The sequence below is a fragment of the Myxocyprinus asiaticus genome, chromosome 33, assembly GCF_019703515.2.
Source record: "Myxocyprinus asiaticus isolate MX2 ecotype Aquarium Trade chromosome 33, UBuf_Myxa_2, whole genome shotgun sequence".
In the NCBI taxonomy this organism is placed as follows: domain Eukaryota; kingdom Metazoa; phylum Chordata; class Actinopteri; order Cypriniformes; family Catostomidae; genus Myxocyprinus; species Myxocyprinus asiaticus.
Genome location: NC_059376.1, coordinates 20,487,585 through 20,511,458, shown reverse-complemented (window position 1 = coordinate 20,511,458; position 23,874 = coordinate 20,487,585). Strand labels below are relative to the sequence as shown.

General features: G+C 40.3%; 1 protein-coding gene across 1 annotated transcript in view; it reads left to right on the top strand.

Moving 5' to 3' along the window:
- The first annotated feature begins 244 nt into the window (after nt 1-244).
- The window catches only part of LOC127424602 (hemicentin-2-like), a 55,211-nt gene continuing 31,581 nt past the window's right edge, over nt 245-23,874 (top strand). Inside the window, 13 exon segments of the mRNA XM_051669944.1 lie at nt 245-383; nt 921-1,193; nt 6,159-6,317; nt 8,603-8,725; nt 11,386-11,460; nt 13,626-13,721; nt 13,836-13,843; nt 13,845-13,964; nt 14,389-14,533; nt 14,934-15,046; nt 15,588-15,747; nt 18,350-18,509; nt 23,018-23,118. Of these exon segments, the coding sequence (XP_051525904.1) occupies nt 245-383; nt 921-1,193; nt 6,159-6,317; nt 8,603-8,725; nt 11,386-11,460; nt 13,626-13,721; nt 13,836-13,843; nt 13,845-13,964; nt 14,389-14,533; nt 14,934-15,046; nt 15,588-15,747; nt 18,350-18,509; nt 23,018-23,118 (1,672 nt within the window).

Below are 23,874 nucleotides of genomic sequence, written 5' to 3'. Positions count from 1 at the left end.
TTCAGTCTTAGTTTAAAGCATCATGAACCAAACCGAACTGTGAGTTCAGTGTCGTGAACCAAACCAAATAGTGAGATGAGTAAATCGTTACACCCCTACTAAATGGATAATCAAAAATACTCAAAACCCAAAGGATTTATTTGGAAGACAATAGAGATTTTATTGTCATGTTTAGAATGCATATATCCATTAGACTTATCCATTTGTTTATGTTCTTAAATGGGTTGAGGAAACTATCCAGGCAATGAAGGTCCACCTTCTCTCATCCAACCATGAGAATGCCCATGAGACCCAGTGGGAGTTGCCCTTTGACCCCAGCTTGAAAGAGGTCACTGTGTCTTTGAGTGGTTCAGCACCACAAACTGAGCTCGGGGGCCCTCTAGGTAGGACCAAGTTCTGACTTGCATTTCATGACTAGAGAGAGGCCTATAAAAGGTATAACTGTATCAGCATACTATATGTACTACATGGTACTAAGATCAATATTCTCAGAAGTACATGACAGAATCAGACGTATATTGGATGTACAGTGCATCCGGACAACATACATTCGAGCTGGCATGGACTTTACATGTTTGTGCAAAACCTAATGATCCATCCATTTTATCCCAGCGTTATTTGATAATATTCCAAGAACATCTTGTGTGCTTCAATGGAAGCATGAAAACCTGACCTTTACTTAGCAAATTTGCACACATTTGCTTATTTAATTACTGACCTAGAAATATTGCAGAATCTTAAATATTTCATATTCACTTTATGCCTTTTTTTTTTTTTTTTTTTTACATTTTAATCCTTTATTTAAAACCTTCTGTTTATTTTCAGGTTAAAATTAGATCCCAGATTTTCAATGTGAACCTAATGTGAGTTTTGAACTCCATTGTATTTCATCATTTTTATGTCAGTTTCTCTTCATACAGAGCCCCTTCCTGTTCTTCGCCCCCCTGTCAATGTTACAACATCCCCAGGTACAGTGGCAGTGCTGTCATGTCAGGTTCAAGGCTCTGCGCAGCACAATCTGACCTGGTACCATTCGGGCTCTGTTTTATCATCTTGCTCGGGGAGGGTGAAAATACTAGCCAACTTGTCTCTAGAAATCAGCTGGGTTCGCACTCAGGATGCTGGACCCTACCAGTGCCGAGCCTCTAATGCCCATGGAGAGAGTCAGTCTGTCATATGGCTGGTGGTCTTAGGTACTGTACACCACCTGGTCAAACACTCAGCTCCTGGGCCTTGTGAGTCCTGCAGTCATGTGTGTTCCATTACAAGCCGCCAGAAGCCACAGCACACATTCTACGCATCCAGCAAGTTTGAGGCCAGCATGTTTCAAATAAGCAAGATTAATGAGAGCTTAGATTGGCAGTTCCTTTTAGAGACACAATTTCATCATGCCGTACAAATAGCGGAACAAATCGGAGATGTGTATCATATCAATGTGAGCAGTGTGCATGCAGGCTACCACAATTATTATACCATCCTTTACTGAAGCAATAAGCCAGGAAAGGCCATGCATTACATTGATTTTAAGACAAAAAGGGATGCACTTAGAAATCCCCTTAAAACCATATAGTCCCTTACCTGCAGTAAAATTACTGAGCATGTTTACATGCAACAATGTGTGTGTTCATGTAAATGCATTAAACAGCATTCCTTTATCGGTATATGGTCATAAACGGCGTAAGAATAAACAGATCGATGTGGGTAGATTTCTGCCCATTACGCCGATTTCATGCTGCATCTAAACTCCTTAATCGGCATTCTTACTGGCTTATTCAATGTGCGCAATTGAAACTTGAAATGTACATAAAAATAAAAATAAAAAAAATTGGAAAACACATTTCTTGCTTTATAAGATTTTTTAAATAAGCTGTTTTTTGGGACTATTCAGCGTATTTCTGTGCATGTAAACTGGCTCACTGTAACGCACACACTTGAGTGGCTTATTGCTTATATAAAATGGTGGAAACAGCTAAATTTGCAAAAAGGGCCAAATTCAGTCACTATGCCAAATGTGAAACTGAGAAAAATGGCAACAGAGTTGTTTGATTGTCTAGCCAATGTAGATTATAGTTTAATTCCTTTTTTGCTGAATTGCTTTGTTGAGCCAAACACATCTTTCACAGGATGTTTTGAACCCAATTTGGATATTAAGCATAGTTACTGAATTTTCCCTTTGCAGGGCAGTATGAGAAAAGACTCCAGTATTAAACAGATAAATGTATTGTTAATGATTATTAAAATAAACTAATTCTTCCACTAAGTAATATAGTTCATTGTCCTAACTGTAGACTGTTAATGGTTGCCAGGCAATGTAGCAGCTTGGTGCATTACAGTAATGTGAAGAGGATAAACCCAGCAACTCTTCCCTTCAAGAGTTGCTGGATTTATCCTCTTCATTTGTTCTATCCATGCACCTTGTTTGTTGGTGAAGTTGCACCAGACTCATTACCCAAATCCGCTTTACAGTTATATAGAATGTGCAGTCACATGTGTGTGTTTAGTTATTTTACAATAGCTTTGAACATGGCTCATCCAATCAAAATTAAGTTTTTTTTTTTTCTCTCTGGGTGCAGAGGTCCGCATCTCCTGTTCCGCATCTGGATCCCATCCTCCTAAGGTTTTCTGGAGCCATGGCAACATCTTTCTCTCCAACCACCACTGGTAGGTGACCAGCTCCCCCTCGCTTCTCCCACTATACATCTGTCTCTTCAACATCCACACACAATTTAAGATGCCTATTTGTATCTACATTCCTGAAATATAATTATTTATTCATGTCATTCAGAAAACTGTCCACAAACCATTAACAGTTTGAGATGTGGTCAGCACATTAAAATAAATCTGCATTTAATGCTGTATTTTATTCAGTCAGAAGTCAGTTTGATGTAAAGAAAATACTTTGTTAATACTGTCCAGTTTGGAAATCATTCCACACAACTCTCACTGTAATGTAATCATTATATCAACACTCAAAGTCTTGTGGCTTATTTGAAACTTTTGTGTGGTTTCAGAATGAGTATATCTGAGTCAGGCACTCTCACAGTCAGAGGAGCTGTCCCTGAGGATCACTGGAAACTATACGTGCCTGGCCACCAATAAGGCTGGCACCACCTCCCAGTCTGTTACCATCAGTTATGTTGGTGGGTGTTGGAGTCAGTGGTTCCGCTGATGGAAATGCTTGTACATTGTAAACCAGGCTTCTGTAATGTTGTAATTTTGAGTTATAGCTTTGATTATAAAACTGAAAATAACTCTGAGAATGACTTGACAGCATGCATTGTAAAGAATTGTGATTTAGGTGCTTTAAGTCTTGGCCCTTAGGTGTTGGCTGACTTGTCAACTGCAATATGCCAGAGCTTCAATATACCAGAGTATGGAAGCTTCTGCCACTAATCCATTTGTAGCTGGCATCTTTCAGTGGAATTTTCTCTGAATGTCATGCATAGTACAACTGACAGAAGTGCAAAAGAGAAGCAAAATTGCACAAGATAGGCTAATAAGATTTATTTTCAGAGAATATATCCCCCTCTAATTTTGTCTTGCTTTTAGCATAAATCAAGTCAAATTTTTTGTGGTTTACGCATTAAACAAGGAAAAACTATTTGCTAATGTGGCAAGAGACATTCTCAAGTAAAATCAAGGATGTTGTTTCAAATAATAATTAAAAATTCTTCTGGAAAAAACCTTTAGTAACAGGGCATAAAGGTAAATACTGTCTCAAGGGATAATACTAGGGGCCTTTAAGACATGTTACTTTGATTCTTTATTTACTTGATTTGAATATCTTATGCAGCCCAACTGTATTAGATTACGATAAGAATGCAGATGTAAGATCACCCCTCCCCTTTACAGAATGTAACTAATGAAATGAGTATATGAAAAAAAATAAAAAATACTACAAGAAGTAGCTTTGAGATGAATCTCAGCTTCAAAGAATAGAGCACAACAGTCTGGTTCCGGAAGTAAATGTCCCATTCATTTCTTCCATAGATGAATTGATTTTCAATGTTAACTTATAAACCTTTAAAGACAGACCTACCTTGAGCTTCGAGGTTGTTTATCGATGGTATATGCTTCCATTGAAGCCATCCGTATGCGTTATTTCAACTGAATTGTTTAAAAATATAAACAATATTACAACGTCTATAATAGCGGAATTCCTGTTGAACAACTACATTACTCATGGTCCAGCAGAGAAAACTTCACCATTCAGAGAACCGTGGCCATCGGAGCACGCAAAATAAGACCGGAAGCGACCGCACACTCCTGTGAATGAACACTGTGAATGACCCAAGCGAGTCGATCTCCCTGCACTCTCAAAAAACGTATATATTTGTGTTTATCATAATGGTTCCAATAAACAGAAACTATATTGTTTCTATACTTATAATCAACAACCTTAAATCAATATTTAATATATTCCCATCATTTTTTATTCAATTACATCACGCACAATGCTTTATGGGATTGTAGTTTGTACCCTTGTGAAATACGGTAGGTACACATTCTTGTACCTTTGTCTTTTTGTCCGATTTTCAAATCGTTTTTCGCCTCAGAACAAAGTTTGTGATGTTGTGATTCACCTTGGAGCTGGCTGGTTTGATTCATGGCTTATAACTCTTATGGAGGATTTTATGAAAGCCTATGCAAAAAATTAATGGGAAAATACTTTTGGAACACAGACGCTGAATAAGTGGGCGGGGCACTGTTATGTTCTATTACAAACTTTGATTTGAAGCAAGAAATTACATGAAAATAAGGGAAAAAGAGGACAAAGGTGGAAGACTGTGTACTTAGACTATTTTAGGAGGGAATTAACTACTTATCCCATAAATCATTTGAAATTATTATGAAGTTCCAAATGTAAGTTTGGGAGGAGCTTTGGTCTGCCAATCACATAAAAGGATATATAAGCAGCTGCTTCCCTCGCAATGGTGACGATTCTTCTGGTATCCCTCCACCTTCCCATCTCCACCTTTATTTTTCATAACACCTATACCAATTATTATATCAAAATTGTCCTTCTATTTCTTTCTTTAGTCAGATAGTCCAGGGGAAATCTCAGAACTAAAGCCCAGTCCTGTGCTGGACAGCACGCCATATACGTTTACCTTAAAGGGATAGTTCACCCAAAAATCATTTACTACCTCATGACATCCCAGATGTGTATGACTTTCTTTCTTTTTCTGAACACAAAATAAGGTTTTTAGTAGAATATTTCAAATCTGTAGGTCCATAAAATGCAAGTGAATGGGTGCCAACTTTTTGAAGCTTCTCAGTTCTCACGTGAACTTTTCAACATGCTTACGTCACACGATAGGCAGTGTGTATTCAACCCTCGTGACCATGCCTACCACAACTGGGTGGAAATGAAATTTCATAGTTAAAAGTTACGTTTTAAATATTGATGTTTTTCTTACATCATTTTATCTTTTCTTACATTATTTAATCTTTGGTGTTGTATGGATTACTTTTATGATGGTTATATGTTTTGGAACTTCAAAATTCTGGCACCCATTCACTTGCATTGTATGGACCTACAGAGCTGAAATATTCTTCCAAAAATAATTTGTGTTCTGAAGAAGAAAGACAGTCATACACATCTGGGATGGCATGAGGGTGAGTAAATGATGAAAGAATTTTCAATTTTGGGTGAACTAATCCTTTAATGTGCTCCAAGACTTTATGAACCCGTGAACTTGTGAAATAAATGTAAAAACAATACATGTTATTTTATTGCAACATATTAAGATACAGTATATATACACTGACTCTACACTTGAATTAAGTAATTCAAAAGGCTTCATCAGATTGGGTGGTCACTGCTGAGCCACTATTTTAATTTCTATAGTAACAATGATTTCTCTGAATGGCTAATCTGTCTTCAGGATTATAGGTAGTGTAGTTCTTCAACAGGAATTTAGCAATTAAACACAATTTTTGTATTTTTATGAATTTGAAATAACACTGACTTATTATGTTCTATCTTATTATTATATCATCACAGAGCACTTAGTAAGTCTTAAAATATTTTCACATTATTCTTAAAAATACATTTCTTTGTGGAGAAAATGGATGGATTTTTTTACTTCTGAAACCCTACTCTCATGTATGCTCTATTACATGTGTTCATTGAGTCTTACACCATCCCTCTTCAGGGGATCTGGATCTGGGCACAACACCATTTTTAGAGCAGGATGTCCATCGTGGAACACTGCAGATCTGTGGGGTTCAGGAACTGGATGCTGAAGATTATACCTGTGTGGCCACAGATATTGCTGGCTCGGCCTCTGCTGTGGTCATGCTACAGGTGGGAGGTGAGAACATAAGACCTCAACTGCTTTATATGTTTCAACACTGTATGTTTTAAATAGACCTGTTTCATTTTATATGGGGTTTTATTTATTTCTATTGCTTTTCCATAACTTTGAACCACATATATTTCATAGCATAAATAAAAAGCCTTGGACAAAAATGTTTGATTTATAAGTAGAACACACCCATAATTCCATGAGCTTCCAAACCACAAGTGATTCCCGCACCCAATGTTCCCCAGTATTGTTGCAGTGTGTGCAATTTGGAATGTTTGATATTTGAACAGGTTTCTTTAACAATTCCCCAGACAGCATTCTTAGACCCCCAGAAGCTCATGGCCAGTGTACGAGATGGCTTGAAAGACCCAGAGCCAGATCATAATATTTATAAAGAACTTGCCTCATAAAGTCCACCCTACATAATGTGCCATGCAATACTGAATGTGTAGCTTATTTCTTTTTCACGTGCAGATTTTCTACTTTGTTCTCTGATGTATATGAATAGTTGACATATAATATGTCCATGAACCTTTTTATTTTATTTTTTTTTCAACATTTTTGGTTAAAATTGATATATACATTGTGTTTACAGGAAAGTGTAGCCTATATATCATACACTTCCAATAACTGGTTACCATTTCTTTTAAGTGTTTTTATTTTTTATTATTTATTACTTTATTACTTTATTATTCATTATTATTTTAATCACCTTTTTTACTCACGCTGGTTTATTTAAATTGTGCCGCGGTGTGAAAAATGATTTTTTTTCCCATGTATTCTCTCAATTAATATGTATTCATAAAAACTGTATGTAGCCTAGTAATAGCCTAATAATAGAAGAATAAAAACATTTGCGAAAATTATTTTAATTATATAGTGTTATATAGCAAACTGCTTTAAATTTCATGTCAACAAAAGCATGTAGTAGAAAACAACATGTCAACACATGTCCATAAAAGACACAGATGGAATATATATGCTGAAACAGAGTGCAATGAGGTTCTGCAAGTAAACATTTTTCCATAGGGGAACTGATTGTTAATGATAACTTATAAACCTTTTAAAGACAGTGTAAAAGATTTCTGTTCATCTGGGAAAGGAGGAAGAGGGAGCCAGATCCACATTCAACAAGACTTTAATTATAACAAACACGTCTCTCTCTCTCTCTCTCTCTCTCTCTCTCTCTCTATCTCTCTCTCTCTCTCTCTCTCTCTCTCTCTCTCTCTCTCTCTCTGGCATCCTCGGCTCTTCTCTTATCTCTTTTCCACTGATTAGGCAACTCAGCATCACAGACAGACTTACCTTGAGCTCAGAGGTTGTAAATCGATGGTATATGCTACTGTTGAAGCCATCAGTCTGCATTATTTCAACTTTATTTAAAAAAAGTCTTGTTTAATAGCGAAATTTCTGGTGAAGAACTACACTACCCATGATTCCGAAGAGAAAGATCCATCAAACAAAGAATCGTGGCCAACAAACCTACTGTTCGGTGACCACCCACTTCCATGAAGTGTTGTGAATGACACAGTTATGTAGTTTCCCTTCAATCACAAACTACTTATACTTTTATATAAATCCTAATATTTTGCAAAACAACTTATAATATATTGTTTATATACTTATAATTAACAACTTTAAATCAATAGTTTTATATTTTTTTCACAGTTTCACAAGGCTTTATAGGATTGTAGTTTATTCACTCATTATGTACACAGTCTGGTACCTTGCCTTTTTGTCTGATTTTCAAATACCATTTCTGACCATTTCTGCAGATTACATAGTTACACCGGGAGGTGATGACAAATGAATGTATTTTATGTTATGAGTGAGTCGTTGAATCATTGACTCAACTGATTCATTTAAAAACACAGTTCATGACTGAAACAATGGAAGTAAACAAGAGCGATTTGTTCCTTTAAAAGATTGTTTCAAAATCACTGATTCGTTTACGAACGGAACACCACTAGTTTGAAAGCAGAGTAAAGCTGAGCTTGATACTTTGGCTTCTTTTGGAACTTTTTTTGCTGGAATTGAAAAATGAGCAAGCTAACTGGCCATTGTTTGTCTGAAATGTACTGTAAGTTATTCAATATGATTTACTTTTTTGTTGGACTGTTGTTTAAAAAGCAATATCACACCGCAATTGTGCTGTTCTAAATATCAGCATGTGATATTCAGAACAGCAGCACTCTTGCTCATGTTATAAAAGTGTCTTGCTCCTCCAAAGGGTACATGAAAAAGCTAATTATCTTTGAAAAACATTTGATGACCCTCTCCAATTTTTGCAGCTGCTCCAGCATTCTCAGAGTCCCCAGAAGACATATTGGCCAGCATGGATGATAACATTACTCTGCCGTGCATCGCCCATGGTTTCCCCACAGCATCTCTGACATGGAGATGCCAGGACGGACGTGTAATGAGGCAGAGCTGGTGGGAGTGAGGACCAAGGAGACCAGAGCAGATTAGGCGGACAGCCAGGAGACCAAAGAGACCAGAGCAGATCAGGCGGATGGCCAGGAGACCAAGGGGACCAGAGCAGATCAGGCGGACGGCCAGGAGACCAAGGAGACCAGAGCAGATCAGGCGGATGGCCAGGAGACCAAGGAGACCAGAGCAGATCAGGTGGATGGCCAGGAGGCCAAGGAGATGACCTCAAGGTGGGGACTGGATCAGGAGTCCTGGTAGGCAGCCGCAGGGCCAAGACAGGGTCAGGAGGTCCTGGGAGGTGGCTGCAGGGCCGAGACTGGGTCAGGAGGCCTGGGAGGTGGCCACAGGACAAGGACTGGGTCAGGCGGTGGAACCGCTGTAAGAGGAGTCACTGTTAAGGCGGATGGAACTGCTGGAGGAGGAGTCTCTGGGGGAGCGGTCGGAGCCGCTGGAGGAATAGTCTCTGGGGGAGCGGGCAGAGCCGTGGAAGACTATGTGGGCAGAGCCGTGGAGACTCTGTGGGCGGAGCCAGGAGAGGCTTGAGGGGCGAAGCCATGGAAGGCGGAGCCGTGGGAGGCTCGAGGGGTGAAGCCATGGAAGGTGGAGCCGTGGGAGGCTCAAGACAAAGAGTCCTGGATGACTGGGAAATGACCTCCATGGTCGCGAACATGGGAAGAGTCTCGGGAACGACCTCTGTGGTTGTGGGCACGGGCAGAGACTCGGGAACGACCTCTGTGGTCGTGAATATTGGCAGGGACTTGGGAATGACCTCTGTGGTTGTGAACACTGGCAGAGACTCTGGAACAACCTCTGTGGTTGTGAACACTGGCAGAGACTCGGGAACGACCTCTGTGGTCATGGGCATGGGCAGAGACTCGGGAATGACCTCTGTGGTCATGAACACTGGCAGAGACTTGGGAATGACCTCTGTGGTCGTAAACGCTGGCTGAGACTCAGAGACGACCTCTGTGGTCGTAAACATTGGCAGAGACTCAGGAACGACCTCCGTGGTCGTGAACATGGGCTGAGACTTGGGAACAGAAGCCTTTCTTCTCCTCCTCCTCCTCCGGATGGCCGAAGTTGTCAATGCTGGCTCTGGGACGGACGAGGCTGGCAATGCTGGCTCTGGGACGGATGAGGCTGGCAAAGCTGGCTCTGGGATGGACAAGGCTGGCAACACAGGCTCTGGGATGGATGAGGCTGGCAACGCAGGCTCTGGGATGGATGGGGCTTCCAGCTCATTGGCCGTGGCAGGCGTGGGCACTGGCTCGTGGGCCGTGGCAGGCGTGGGCGCTGGCTCGTGGGCCGTGGCAGGCGTGGGCGCTGGCTCGTGGGCCGTGGCAGGCGTGGGCGCTGGCTCGTGGGCCGTGGCAGGTGTGGGCACTGGCTCGTTGGCCGTGGCAGGCGTGGGCACTGACAATTTGTGATGTAAGGTCTTCATGGCCCTACGTACCAACATCAGTGGCAGATCATTCAACAGGCGGCTTGGAGCGAGGAGTCGCGGAAGGCTTGGCTGTGACATGGCATGGGGCAGACTCAGGCGTGGCTGTGACATGGCGTGGAGCAGACTCAGGCGTGGCTGTGACATGGCGTGGAGCAGACTCGGGTGTGGCTGTGACATGGCGTGGAGCAGACTCAGGCGTGGCTGTGACATGGCATGGAGCAGACTCAGGCGTGGCTGTGACATGGCTTGGAGCAGACTCAGGCGTGGCTGTGACATGGCGTGGAGCAGACTCCGGCGTGGCTGTGACATGGCGTGGAGCAGACTCCGGCGTGGCTGTGACATGGCGTGGAGCAGACTCCAGCGTGGCTGTGACATGGTGTGGAGCAGACTCCGGCGTGGCTGTGACATGGCGTGGAGCAGATTCAGACTTGGGTGTGACATGCCGTGGAGCAGACTCAGGCGTGGGCGCTGGCTCGTTGGCCATGGCAGGCATGGGCGCTGGCTTGGAGCAAGGAGCCGTGGAAGGCTTGGAGCAAGAGAGCTGAAGATGCAGGTTTTGGCCCGGGGTTCCCACCATAATCCACTGTGTAAAGGGAACCACAAAATTCCAGAGCCTTCTCCACATATTCGTAGAGTGTGCAGTGAGTATCAGCCGGAGGCAATAGTTCCTTCAGTGCACTATTCAGACCGGCCCGGAAGAAAACAACCAGAGAGCGGTCTGGATAGTGCACTAAATTCGCTAGCTCTAAAAACTCACGGACGTGATCCTCAACTGGACGGTCCCCTTGCTTAAGGAGCAGAATTCTGACAGCCGCTAGATCCATTTTTGGTCAGTCTTTCTGTAACGAGGCAGGTGAGGATGGAGGATCTAAATGCAGCTTTTAATGTAAACAAAAGATGAACAAGATAACACAGAATAAAATGAAAACAAAACACAGGGAACCAAGTACAGAGCATAACAAACACATGTGAAGACTGACAAACTAACCAGGGGAAACAAGGGCTTAAATACACAAGGGAAAACAAGGAACACCTGGGGAAACAATCAGGGAACGAGGAACACCTGGAGAAACAATCAGGGAGAAGCAATCATGAAATAAAACTACAAAGGACTACAAAACTAACACAGGAAACAGGTACGGGGAATTAAAAAAGAATTACAACATAAAAGTCTAGACAAAAACAGGGAATACATGACAGGACGTCCCATTTTTGGCAAGTCGTCTGGCCACGTAGGCACTTTACAACTGCCCTCTGGTGCCCTACAGATCCAGAGTGAGTCACCATATCTGTCTTTCAAAAGATGTTCAGAGAGATTAAGTATAATCCCTCCCAGGGATCTAACTCCTAGCTAACAAATTTCTGTTCTCAAAATGTTTCTAAAATGTCACATTGTCGTTGTGGGAATGTCAAAACTTCCAATTATCTTAACACGAGTAGGTTGCTTTTTTTTTTTTAATCCCCTTTTCTCCCAATTTGGAATGCCCAATTTCTACTACTTAGTAGGTCCTCATGGTGATGTGACATAACTTTAGCCAAAGTTGAATGTTTCCTGTTAGATGGGCTAAGACAGACCACCATGCAGGCCCTGTTCCACCCACATGAGAATTGTGAAGATGTTATTTTAGGTGTTGACATGCTGGGGAGGTGGTTCTGTAACCAACTGCTGCGATACAGGATATAGAAACAGTTACAATTGATAGTTTCCTCTCTCAAAGAGTGGAATGAGAGACCCTGAGGGAGATCTCTTTACCCTAGGCAAACTCAGGGGTTGGGTGGAGTAAGAAGTCAAACCGCAAGCCTCTCAGGCCTGCATCGGAGCTTCTGGCAGAACAAGGAACTACATATGGACAAAGTAGAGTTCTAAATGTTTATAGGCTACAGTGTTTTTATTGAACAGCCATTACAATTTAGCGGTGATCTGCTGTTGGCTGACTTGGTACTAAAAACATTAGGAGTATATGGCTCTTTTACTACCTGCCACTGTGTGTGTGTATTTAGACTGTATATCTAGCCTGAATGTGTGAAAATGTTTTGAGATGGAGATGGCTGTTTTAAAGTTTCATAGACATTTGAAATGGATTCATAAATTTAATTTAAACGATTATTCATGCTCATATAGCCATAGGAAAGAGAAATCATAAATCAGATCATTTGAATATCATAGTTTTCGCTGAAGCCAGGCGATTGACACAATGTCCTGTCACTTGACGTGGTTGCTGATTAGGACAAAAACTCAGATTTACATAGAAGAGATACTTTTATCTTTTGTTGCTTTATCGCCTTATGTCTGCTTTGGACACAGTGTTAATGTATATTAACAATTGGCTCATTTGTGTCTATTTTTATTTTTCCTAAAGGATTGTAGTAGAAACATCTAAGGCAAAGTTACAGTAATACTTATATAAAACATAACTGAGAGCTGCATTAAGTCTTTTGAGCTACAAAAGAGCAACCTCTGATCGATTTTTCTTTAGATTACACCTTATTATATCCACATCCACATTCAAACATTGCTTGATTTACAGTATATTGAAACATAATAATTTACACTGTTGTCATGTATCCATTGTCTCTCAATGGATCACTTTAATGTATTGTAATGTATCATTTCAACAGCTGCCAATGTGTGTGCAAAGGCTGAAATGACTGCTATTCAAATTCCATCCATCCAAAGTGTTGCTAAGATCTTAGCAATAAACTCATTACAATAGCTTCATTGTTTTATCAGATGAAAAGTTGAATGCGAAATGCTCTCAAGCAAAAATGAATTGCCACAAATGATGTCAGAACTATCATCACAATGGAATTAACTACTTTGTTGTAAATACAAGCAAATCAGCATTCCCATAAATTTTCACAATCTCTAGTCCAAAGGCGCCAAGGAATGATTGGGCTTTACGCAAATCTAAAAACTTGTTGGTCTTTAACTTTTGATTATTTATTTCTGTAACAAACATGCAGATTTACATCATTATAAAGCATTAAAAATTATATATTATAATGATAAATTATGATTTTAGGTATCACTCTTAGATATCCTAGATTTAGATATTTATTAGATATGTAGCATTTTTTTTTTATCCGAGAACTTAAGAGAAATTAGAGATGAAATGAACAACTTTATCTTTGTTACTGTATGACATATAATTGTGTTGAGAAGAGCAAGTACAATTTTAATAGTAGCCTATTATTTCTGTGCATTGTTAAACAAGATATTGCTGACTGAATATTTGTTCCAGCTGTTGTTTTCATCCTTTATTAAGCCAACATATTACTTATCCCATTGACATTAATAACTGTAACAGCAAACTATCAAACTATTATAGCTTAATACTATGTTAAAGACTTTTGTATGAAATGCTCTTACATGTTTATGAGTGTCATTACACAAGAGTCCTATACATTATAAACAGTATGGCTCCGTTCACTCACTCCAGGTGTTTGGGTCAATGATGAGGGTGTGTATGTATGTGAGGCCAAAAACCAGTTTGGATCCAATAAGGCACTCGCCAGAGTCACTGTTACTGTCTTAGGTACATATACTGTATGTATCGTGCTCCTCACCAATATCACAAATATCGCCACCATAAACTCCAGAAATATGGCCTTCTGTGTGATTTCACAGTTATATTTTTTCCTTTCAACAGAACCACCATTTTTTAGCTAAAGGTGCACCAGCTGTCACAACCACAGTTGGTCAACCTTTGAACATTCCCTGGATGTTACTAGTTGGAATTCCACTCCCTGAGAGAGTCTGGATGCACAATGGAAAACAAGTGAGTGAAAAGAGAGAGGTGTGTAATTTTAATAAACATATTTTCAAAAGGAGGTCTGTTCATTTCTTTAAGGTTCAAAAAAGATCACCTCATGGGGGCTTTCATGTTGTGATCACCTGACCCGCCGAATACTACTCGCTTTATCTCAGTACCCCTGTTATGTGACATTTTGCTCACTGAACAAATTACTTTAAAATCTTGATAGTAGCCTATTGCTTGTGTGTATTCTTAAACTAGTCACAAGACTGCCTGAATTTTTATTCTCCTTGTTCTTTCTTATTCTGATGTTGATGCAAATTTTGAGGTAGCAAATTTTAAATATCAGTGAAGTAAAACCAAGTGAAGGTAACTGCGAACTTCTAGGAAAATGCATGTGTTGTGGTCCGTTGTTTTTATTGTTATTTCTTTATGATCCTGTCTTTAGGTGCGTATGGGTGGGAGAGTCTTTCTAAGGAGTGACGGCAGTCTACATGTGGATAGAGCTGTACCAGAAGATGCTGGGATATATGTTTGCACCACAATGAATGTAGCAGGATCTGCCAATATTACAGTCCAAGTGGAAATTCATGGTTAGTGGACAGGACCTAATTATGATTTAGAATAACTGATTATCATATTTGTCATGCTTTGATTGTGAGAACAAGACAAAATGAGACAATGGAGGAAGAATAATGGACAGCTGTATGCATACACCATTATTTATCCTATAGCCCTGATCAAAATAAACAAACAATGCATAAGTTTTAAACAATCTCCAGAGATTTGTATCTAAAGTTACTCAATGTTTAGCTACTCATTTAGCTCAAAATACAGTCAACTCATCTAGACCATTATGCAGCTAATATTAGAGTTTCATATTGAGTGGTAAGTCTCTGGATTTCTTATGAAATATCTTTGGCAGACTTCTAATTGTGAACTGCAGGTTGTAAAGGCCCAGTGAGCAGCTGTTATTTTGACCTACTTTTGCAGTCCCTCCTAATATCAAGGCTGGTCTGCTGCACTACATAGCCAACGAGGGCACACCCATCTCCATGTCCTGTGAAGTAAATGGGGTGCCCACACCCACAATCATCTGGTCCAAGGTACATCACCCTGATCTCCTTACTTTGCTCCCTCTTTTTACCTAACAGTGCTTTTAACTGTCACCATACCGGTTGTGACAGATGGCAGTAGCACTGTGTTAAATAGTGAGCTGGAATAATTTAGGATAATGGAGTTTAAGAGAAGTGCTGAAGCAGCACATTCATATTATGATGCATCACTTTCTCAGTTGCCTTTAAAACAAATGGGGGCTCACATCCACCTGCCCCAATCACAGTGAGTTAATTTTTCCACCACCTTGTTTCAGAAAATGAGAGATTGGTGGTGCATTGTCTACAGTATCCACATAAGGCATGTAAATTGCTATTCTGGTCACATGAAACAAGGTCTGCTACATACATATTGTTATCAGCAAAATGGGGTGGGTGATACGCATGGGGAATGCCTGATTCCTGGTAACTCGAGAAGCATCTTCAGAGATTTTGCTGCTCTGTTGAGTGGATATGCTTTCCAATCTCTCCCTTCAATCAACATGCTTATTTCAGGGCTTTTAGGTTGTCTGCCATCTCCTTTTCTCCCCAGGGTCGAGATCCCTCAACCAGGACAGTCTGCAAGAGGTGCTGACAAGCTGACAGAAGTCTACACATCCCCAGTCCCACGCTGGAGGATGCGGAGGTCTATGTCTGTACCGCCACCACCGCAGTGGGCTACAATAGTAGAGAGATGCATCTCAGTGTTAACAGTATGGAATGTCATAAATTAATTTAAACTTCCTACTCGATTCACATCTACAAAAGCAATCCATATATATCAGCTTTGGAAAAATATAGGTGGAATAAGCTTCCAACCATCACTAGATCTGCTGAGACCATTACAACCGTCAAGAAATCGTCTGAAGACATATGTTTTCCACGAGCACTTAAAGGGAATGTTTCACCTAAAAATGTTAATTCTGTTGTCATGCCTATTCAAACCCGGAAGATTTTCTTTCTTTAGAAGAATACAAAATAAAGTGTTAAGGAGACCTTGGAGCCTCAGTCACCATTCACTTTCATTGTATGAACAAAATTTGCAATTAAAGTGAATGGTAACTGAGGATGTCAGTTCTGCCTAAGATCTCGTTTTGTGTTCCACGGAAGAAAGAAAATCTTACGGGTTTTGACTAACTTGAGGGTGAGTAAATTATGACATTTTTGTTTTTGGTGTGAACTATCCCTTTTATTAATCTGTGGATTAATAAAAGGGATATTCACCCAAAAATGAAAATAAGATCACTATTTTCACTACCAGAAATAAGATCACTTCATATTAACCAAAAATATAATCTTTTTTCTATTTCTCTCTTTGAAATTACTCTCATTTACTCTTGAAATTCAGGTTGCAGTCCTGCTAATTTTGTTGGCTCTTGTATGATAAATTGCTTGTGCTGGTCCACATTTGTAGTTCACTGATTAAATGCAAGATTATGTGTAACATATTCCCTGTTTTTTGCATTGACTTTTATGTTGAAATTCTTGTTTATTTCCCACATTCCTGTTTCCTGTTAGTTTGTAGTCCTTTGTAGTTTCATTTTATGATTGGTTTTCCCCTGATCGTTCCCTTGTTTGCCACTGTGTATTTAAGCCCTTGTTTTCCCTGTTTCCTTTGTCAGTCTTCACATGTATTGTCATGTTTTGTACAGGGTTCCCTGTGGTGTTTTCATTTTTATTCTGAGTTCCTTTGTTCATCTTTTGTTTCCATTAAAAGCTGCACTTAGATCCTCCATCCTCGCCTGCCGTGTTACAGAAAGACTGACCCAAAAAATTGATCTAGCGGCTGTCAGAATTCTGCTCCTTCAACAAGGGGAACATCCAGTTGAGGATCACGTCCGTGAGTTTTTAAAGCTGGCAAATGTAGTGCACTATCCAGACCGCTCTCTGGTGGTTTTCTTCTGGGCCGGTCTGAATAGTGCACTAGAAACTGATACCTCTGGCTGATCCTCACTGGACGCTCAACGAATATGTGAAGGCTCTGGAACTTTGTGGTTCCCTTTATACAGTGGATTATGGCGGGAACCCCGGGCCAAAACCTGCGTCTTTGGCCCCTGTCTCTAAGCCTTCCACGGCCCCTATCTAGAAGTTGTATGATCTGCCACTGACGTCAGTGCGTAGGTTCATGAAGACCATACCTCATTGTCCACGGCCAACGAGTTGCCAGCCTTGCCCGTCCCAGAGCCAGTGTTGCCAACTTTGGCCATCCGGAGGAGGAGGAAAAGAGTTTCTGTTCCCAAGTCCCTTCCCATGCACACGACCACGGAGGTTGTTTCCAAGTCTCCTCTCATGCCCACGACCACGGAAGTCGTTTCCCATTCATCCTGGACTCTTTGTCTCGAGTCTCCCACGGCTCTGCCTTCCATGGCTTTGCCCCTCGAGCCTGCCACGACTCCGCCCGCTCCCCCAGAGACTATTCCTCCGGCGGCTCCACCTGCTCCCCCAGAGACTCCTCCTACAGCGGCTCCACTGCCTGACCCTGTCTCGGCCCTGCGGCCACCTCCCAGGCCTCCTGATCCTATCCACACCTTGATCGTCTCCTGGCCGTCTGCCTGATCTGCTCTGGTCTCCTTGGTCCTTACTCCCACCAGCTCTACCTCGGTCTTCCGAGCTCCACCTCAGCCCTCTGAATCTCTGGTTCCAGCTTGGTCCTCCGAGCCTGCAGCGTCGCCCTGACTCCATCCCTCCAGCTCTGCTTTGGTCTCAAGCCTCCCTAACTTTGCCTTGTTCCTCTGCTCCCCTTGTGCCCCCCTGAACTACCTGTTTTCCCCCACACCCCATGGATGATTTGTTTTGAGCATCTGGAATCCGCTCCTTAATAGGGGGGCTCTGTCACGCATTTGTTTTTTGTGGTGTATGGTGTGGGTTTTTTTTTTTTTTTTTTTTCCATTGACTTGAAGTTCTTGCTTGGTTCAGATGTTCTTGTTTGTAGTTTCATTTTTATGATTTGGTTTTCCCCTGATTGTTTCTACAGGTGTTCCTCTTCCATTGTTTGCCACTGTGTATTTAAGCCCTTGTTTTCCCTGTTTCCTTTGTCAGTCTTCACATGTATTGTCATGTTCTGTACCGGGTTCCCTGTGGTGTTTTCATTTTTATTCTGAGTTCCTTTTGTTCATCTTTTGTTTCCATTAAAAGCTGCACTTAGATCCTCCATCCTTGCCTGCTGTGTTACATTATGTGAATAGAGAATTTGATGATTGAATATATACATACTCCAAACATGCATTTAAAACAGTATGGAAGTATTTTCTACCCATATTTCTCAAACTGTATATGGACATGGTGCTTTCAAACCTTAAATACTCATTTCAATAGCCAAACCAAGAATTGTTGGTGTTGATGGGACACAAACAATGGTTAAAATAGCAGCTGTGGTTGGATCTGATGTCATCCTTCCATGTGACGTTCATGGAAGTCCTTCACCGCTGGTGACTTGGAACAGAAATGCGCAGCCCATCCCTCCTGTCACAGCCTGGTAAGAATACTATAATAAATTCTGTCAGACACCACATTAAATTCACTAAGACAACCCTGAACTTCCCTTAGAAAAGCAGACTTCTGGCGAACTTGCTGCAAATTTCCACTCATTTTCACATGCGACTGAGCTTTGTGACAAACTCTTCGTTGTCGTCAAAGGTTTGCTGCAGTTTCACCACTACCAGTGAAGAACTACAAACTTGTCAAACATTTGTGGTGAGTTACAAGCTCATTTACATGTGAAAATGAGTTGTGGCAAGTTTGTCAGAACTTTAGGTGTTTCCATGATTTTCAGTTATCAAAACTATGACTTCGCACCAGTGGAAGTATAGGAACCGTATGTAATTCAAATGTAGTGACAAAGTGTTGAACAAATCAAATTTTTTTTTTTTTTTTTTTTTAGCTATTATACAGTAGCCTTCCTTTGCCAAGATAACAGCTGTGCACACTTTGAGCATTCTCTCAACCAACTTCATGAGGTGCCACCAGGGATGCTTTTTAAACTGCATTAAAGGAGTGCCAAGCATGATTGGAACATGTAGGCTGTTTTTTCTTTCATCATCTGGTTTAACTCGCCCATCCATTCAGTAAGCTAGTTATTTAGAACTCAATCTAGCTAGTTGGCAATAAAATAAGTGAGTGAGCTAGCTACTTGCTAACTAGTTAATAAGTGAGCTAGAGAAATGCATTTGGGGGCAGACTTTATATTTCTCTACCAAGCCATATCAAATGATTTCCAAGATTATGAGAAAAATACATTCAGACAAGTGCACTTTAAATAGATTTTATAAGGTAACCTAAAAAAGGTGCTTCATATGGTATCATCTAAATTAAAGGAATAGTTCAAAAAGAAAAATGAATATTCTCTCATTTTCTTATCCTTATACCATCCCAGATCTGTGAATTACTTTCTTCTACTGAACACAAACTAAGGTTTTTAGAAGAATATTTAAACTCTGTAGGTCCATTCAATGCAAGTGAATGGGTACTAAAATTATAAGCTGCAAAAACGCACTTAAAGGCAGAGTAAAAGTAATCCAAAAGACTCCAGTTAACCACTGTCTATGTCTTCAGAAGCCATATAAGTGTGTGTGAGAAACTGATCAATATTTAACTTGTTTTATTCAATTCAAAAACGTTGTTTAATCTGGAATTTGAAAAGTAATTTTCATTTTTGATCCTTAAAATAAAAATTGCAGGTTACCACTTTTTTTAAAACATGTCCAAACTTTTATCACCATAATTGTTGAAACATGATAGAGAATGATGCTAGTGGCCTTGACAGGGTTTATCTTCTCAGCTAAATATAAAAAATAGTTTGCACAGCCCTGGTTTGTAGAACAGTGTTATTATAGTGCATAACAAATGCCAAAAATATGTTCTTGATGAGCGATTATGTTTTCTTGCTGAGAAGGAATGGGCCCTTATGATGTGATGTAGCCATTTATAAAAGGCTTCAGCTGTGTCAAAATTCACCCCAGTTGACTTATCTTGCCTCATTCTAACTCTGACTCCCTCCACAACAAAGCCATTGGTTCTCTGTTGTAAAGGATTCACATTAAATCTTAATGCTTTACATTTATATGGCTTAACTGGAAATACATTTAATTTGCAGTGATGCAGGCATCTTGTCTCAGCATTAATCTCATTGAGAGTTTTGAGAGTGGATAAAAGTTGTACAACATCCATAACAATCTCTTCAGAGGCCATAGCTCATTCAGAAGTCCAATCATGTTACGTGGGATTGTGTTTGGGGCTGAGACTTTCTCATGCTAAAATTCTGTCATCATTTACCACCCACATATCGTTCCAAACCCCTTAGTTATTACGTAGAACACCAAATGAGATTTAATTATTCCTTTAACCCATTACAGGAATAGTTCACCCATTTTTCATCATTTACTCACTCTCATATTGTTTCAAACCCATATGACATGTGCTGTGGAGCACAAAAGGAGTTTTTTATAGCAGAATGTCCGATCTGCTCTCTTCCATTTAGGAATGGAAGAGAGCAAATCCGACCAGGGGCTGTCAAGCTCAAATAAATTACAAAAATGCCATAAAAGCATCAGAACAGTAGTACATGTGACTCTTGAGAGTCTTTTGAAGCCATATCATAGCTTTAATCTTTATTCGCTGAAAATCTTGCCTGGAAAGTCTTTGAAAGTTTCAGTATTCTGCTATAAACAACTACTCATTTTCACAGAAGAAGGAAAGTCATATGGGTTTGCAACAACAAGAGGGTGACTAAATTATGGCAGAATTTTCATCTTTGGGTGAACTATCTCTTTAACAGTCTTGGCTTTTGTTATATCAGAATGAGACTAGGAACTTGTGAATGCACATGTTGAGGTACAGCCTGAAATCTTTTTGAGTCATACCTACCAATCACTAGATGTGCAAGGTGTAGAATCACATGTGGTGGACTGGAAAACAGAAGTTGAGATAATTATGTTGAGGTTGTCACATTTGCTAAGCATGGTTGGCCCTAGATACTTTCACTCTCACTTGCAGACATGTCCTGGTCAGGGTTTAATCACTGGAAACTGGTAAACCGATGATGGCAGTGAAGGGCGGGAGTGGAGATTCAAAACAAGCATGCTGGGATTTATTAGATTCTGGAGCATTGATGGTATTAGTCAGAGGGAAGCAGTAGATACAGTGTGTATATATATATTTATTTCTTTCTTCATCAAAACAGAATTTAAGATTTTTAGGATTTCATTTCAGGCCTCCTCCTTTAAACAATGCAAGTGAATGTACTCTATTTTTTGACCAAAATGCATATTTAGGGTGCATCAAAATAATACACACGATTCCAGTCGACAAATAAAGTTCTTCTGAACCCAAGCAATTAATTATTTTTTAGAAACAAAACAATACTTATACATTTCTGTGACGCGCGCTCCTGAGACGGATGACGTAAGCTCGTTGGTAAGCTCCCGCGTCATGTGGAGGAGGAGGCAGGAAGCGCACCATTGTTTACTAGAGAAACTTGCACAGACCAAGCGCCATTCACAAACCAAAACAGTCCAAAACAATTTCAAAACAATATAAAATAAAAAATAATTTCCAAATAATAATAAAAAAAAAAAACATTACTGCAGTAAATAACCATCCTTTTTTTCAGAGCAATGCCATTGCGTTATCTACTTGTGCTTTTTCTTTAGCAGAAATATATAGGCTATATGACTGTCAGGAATTCAAGCCACACAAGTTGTAGTTAGTGAAACCAAGTGCGAGAGCATTTACTGAGATTCACAGGGTTTACATAGTGAGATCAATGGTATAGGTGATATCACACAGAAGAGAAGCTTCACAAACTGAAGAAGAGGTAACAGGCAAAACAGCAGAGTAAGCACTAAACAGATATCTACGAAGATCAAGAGCAAATACAGACAGGTAAATAAACAGTGCATGAGAACAGCGCGGTCAAACTAGAGTCCTTTGTGTGAGACTTGACAGTGAAGTGGCGTGAAGGTGAGTTATTTATGCAGGCAGTGATGAGTGAGTGAATTGAGTGCAGGTACGGTGAATCAGAAATCAGGTGATGAGGAGCAGAGAGCAGAGGAAGGTGCAGAGCCCGAGGGAGGTGTGACAATGACAAAGTTTTCACACATACCTGAGTTTGCTGGAAAAACAGCACGGGCACAGCCGATGAATTCAGAAATCGACCCTTTGTTTCTTTCAATGGTCTGAAATCCTCAGGGGTAAAATATTCACTGCACACCCCCCAATATTTGAGAGAATGTAGGGATGTACTGATATCCAGGTTCAGCGCGATAAGCCAGAGCTTCAAACGCTCATGATCATGTATAGACAATCGATGAAAAGTTAATATTTTTCCCAGGCTGAAACATCCAGGATACACACACCAAATGACCATTTTGAGCAATACACTTATACAAATCTAGAGCAAAGACAATTAAACTTTTGTACAGTGATCCTTCTCTTTTAAACAATGACGCAATTTCTGCCTCCTCCTCCACGTGACGCATGACCTTACCAACGAGCTTACATCATCCCTCTAATGAGCGGGATGTACGGAAGTGAAAATTTGTAGTTAAAAAGTATACAAGTATTGTTTTGTTTCTCAAAATAATCAATTGTTTGGGGCAGAAGAACTTTATTTGTCGACTGGAGTCATGTGGATTATTTTGACGCACCCTAAATATGCATTTTGGACCGTCAAAAAATGGAGTACATTCACTTGCATTGTTTAAAGGAGGTGGCCTGAAATGAAATCCTAAAAATCTTAAATTCTGTTTTGATGAAAGAAACTCATATACATCTTGGATGGACTGAGGGTGAGTAAATTATCATCAAATTTTCATTTTTGGGTGAACTATTCCTTTAAGATAATAGGTGTTGTTTTGATAGAAAAACTGCCATAGCAACCCTGCGTGTTTTGCGGATATGACATGATGTGTGTGTGTTTCAAGAGTGTGAATATGTGTAAACTGCTATGCCGCAGCTGGAACATTACTCTTCTCCTGTGTCTTTGAGGGCCAAATACGCTTTCCTAAAAAAAGAGGGCCCCACTGGGAGAGGAAACCTAATTAGAGACCAGACCACTGCAGGCAGAGAGCAGGAGGCTAAGAGTGAGAGTACAGGGAAGTGTTTTATGGGTCTGTTTTGTTGCACGTAAAGAGGTAGTCATCAGTTTCTTGAATAAGAGAAAGGCAGGAGAGTGTCAAGTCTTCTATACTCTTAAGAATTTGTGCTGAATTGCAGTTTTCTGTCAGTATTTTAGAGTCTCTTATTGTGTTGTTATGGTGACTGGGAAAGATAGTCTGGCTATACTCTGTGCTTCACTTAATGAAAGGTACTTAAATAGGATGTGACCATAAATATGTGCAAATAGATATTTTGTTGTGCAGGTCTGGTGGAGGGTGACAGTAATGATACTTGTCTGAATAAAATGAAGACAAAAATTCTAAAGGAAAGGGAAAATCCTGTAGAAATATATTGAAGAAGGAACCAGAGCAATGTCTTACAGGTGGTGGACTCTTTTGACTTGAGCCAGTGAGTAACCACCTAACAACTACCCAGAACACCCTCCCAAAACACCCTAGCAAAACACCTTAGCAACTGCATAGCAATAAGCTAAAAACCACTAAGAACACCTCAGCAACCATCCACAACACCCTAGCATTGTGGTGGTGTGTTTTGCGCATACAAGCAACATTCATATTTTCTTCAGGAAGTTTAAAAAATCAAATTGTTTTTTTAGTTGTAGGGTAGAGCAGTGGTTCTCAAACAGTGTGCTGCGGCACACTGGTGTACCATGGGAGGTGGGTTGGTGTGCCGTTGAATTTGTCCTTACAAACTAAATAACCTTTTTCAATTATTCCATGATATGT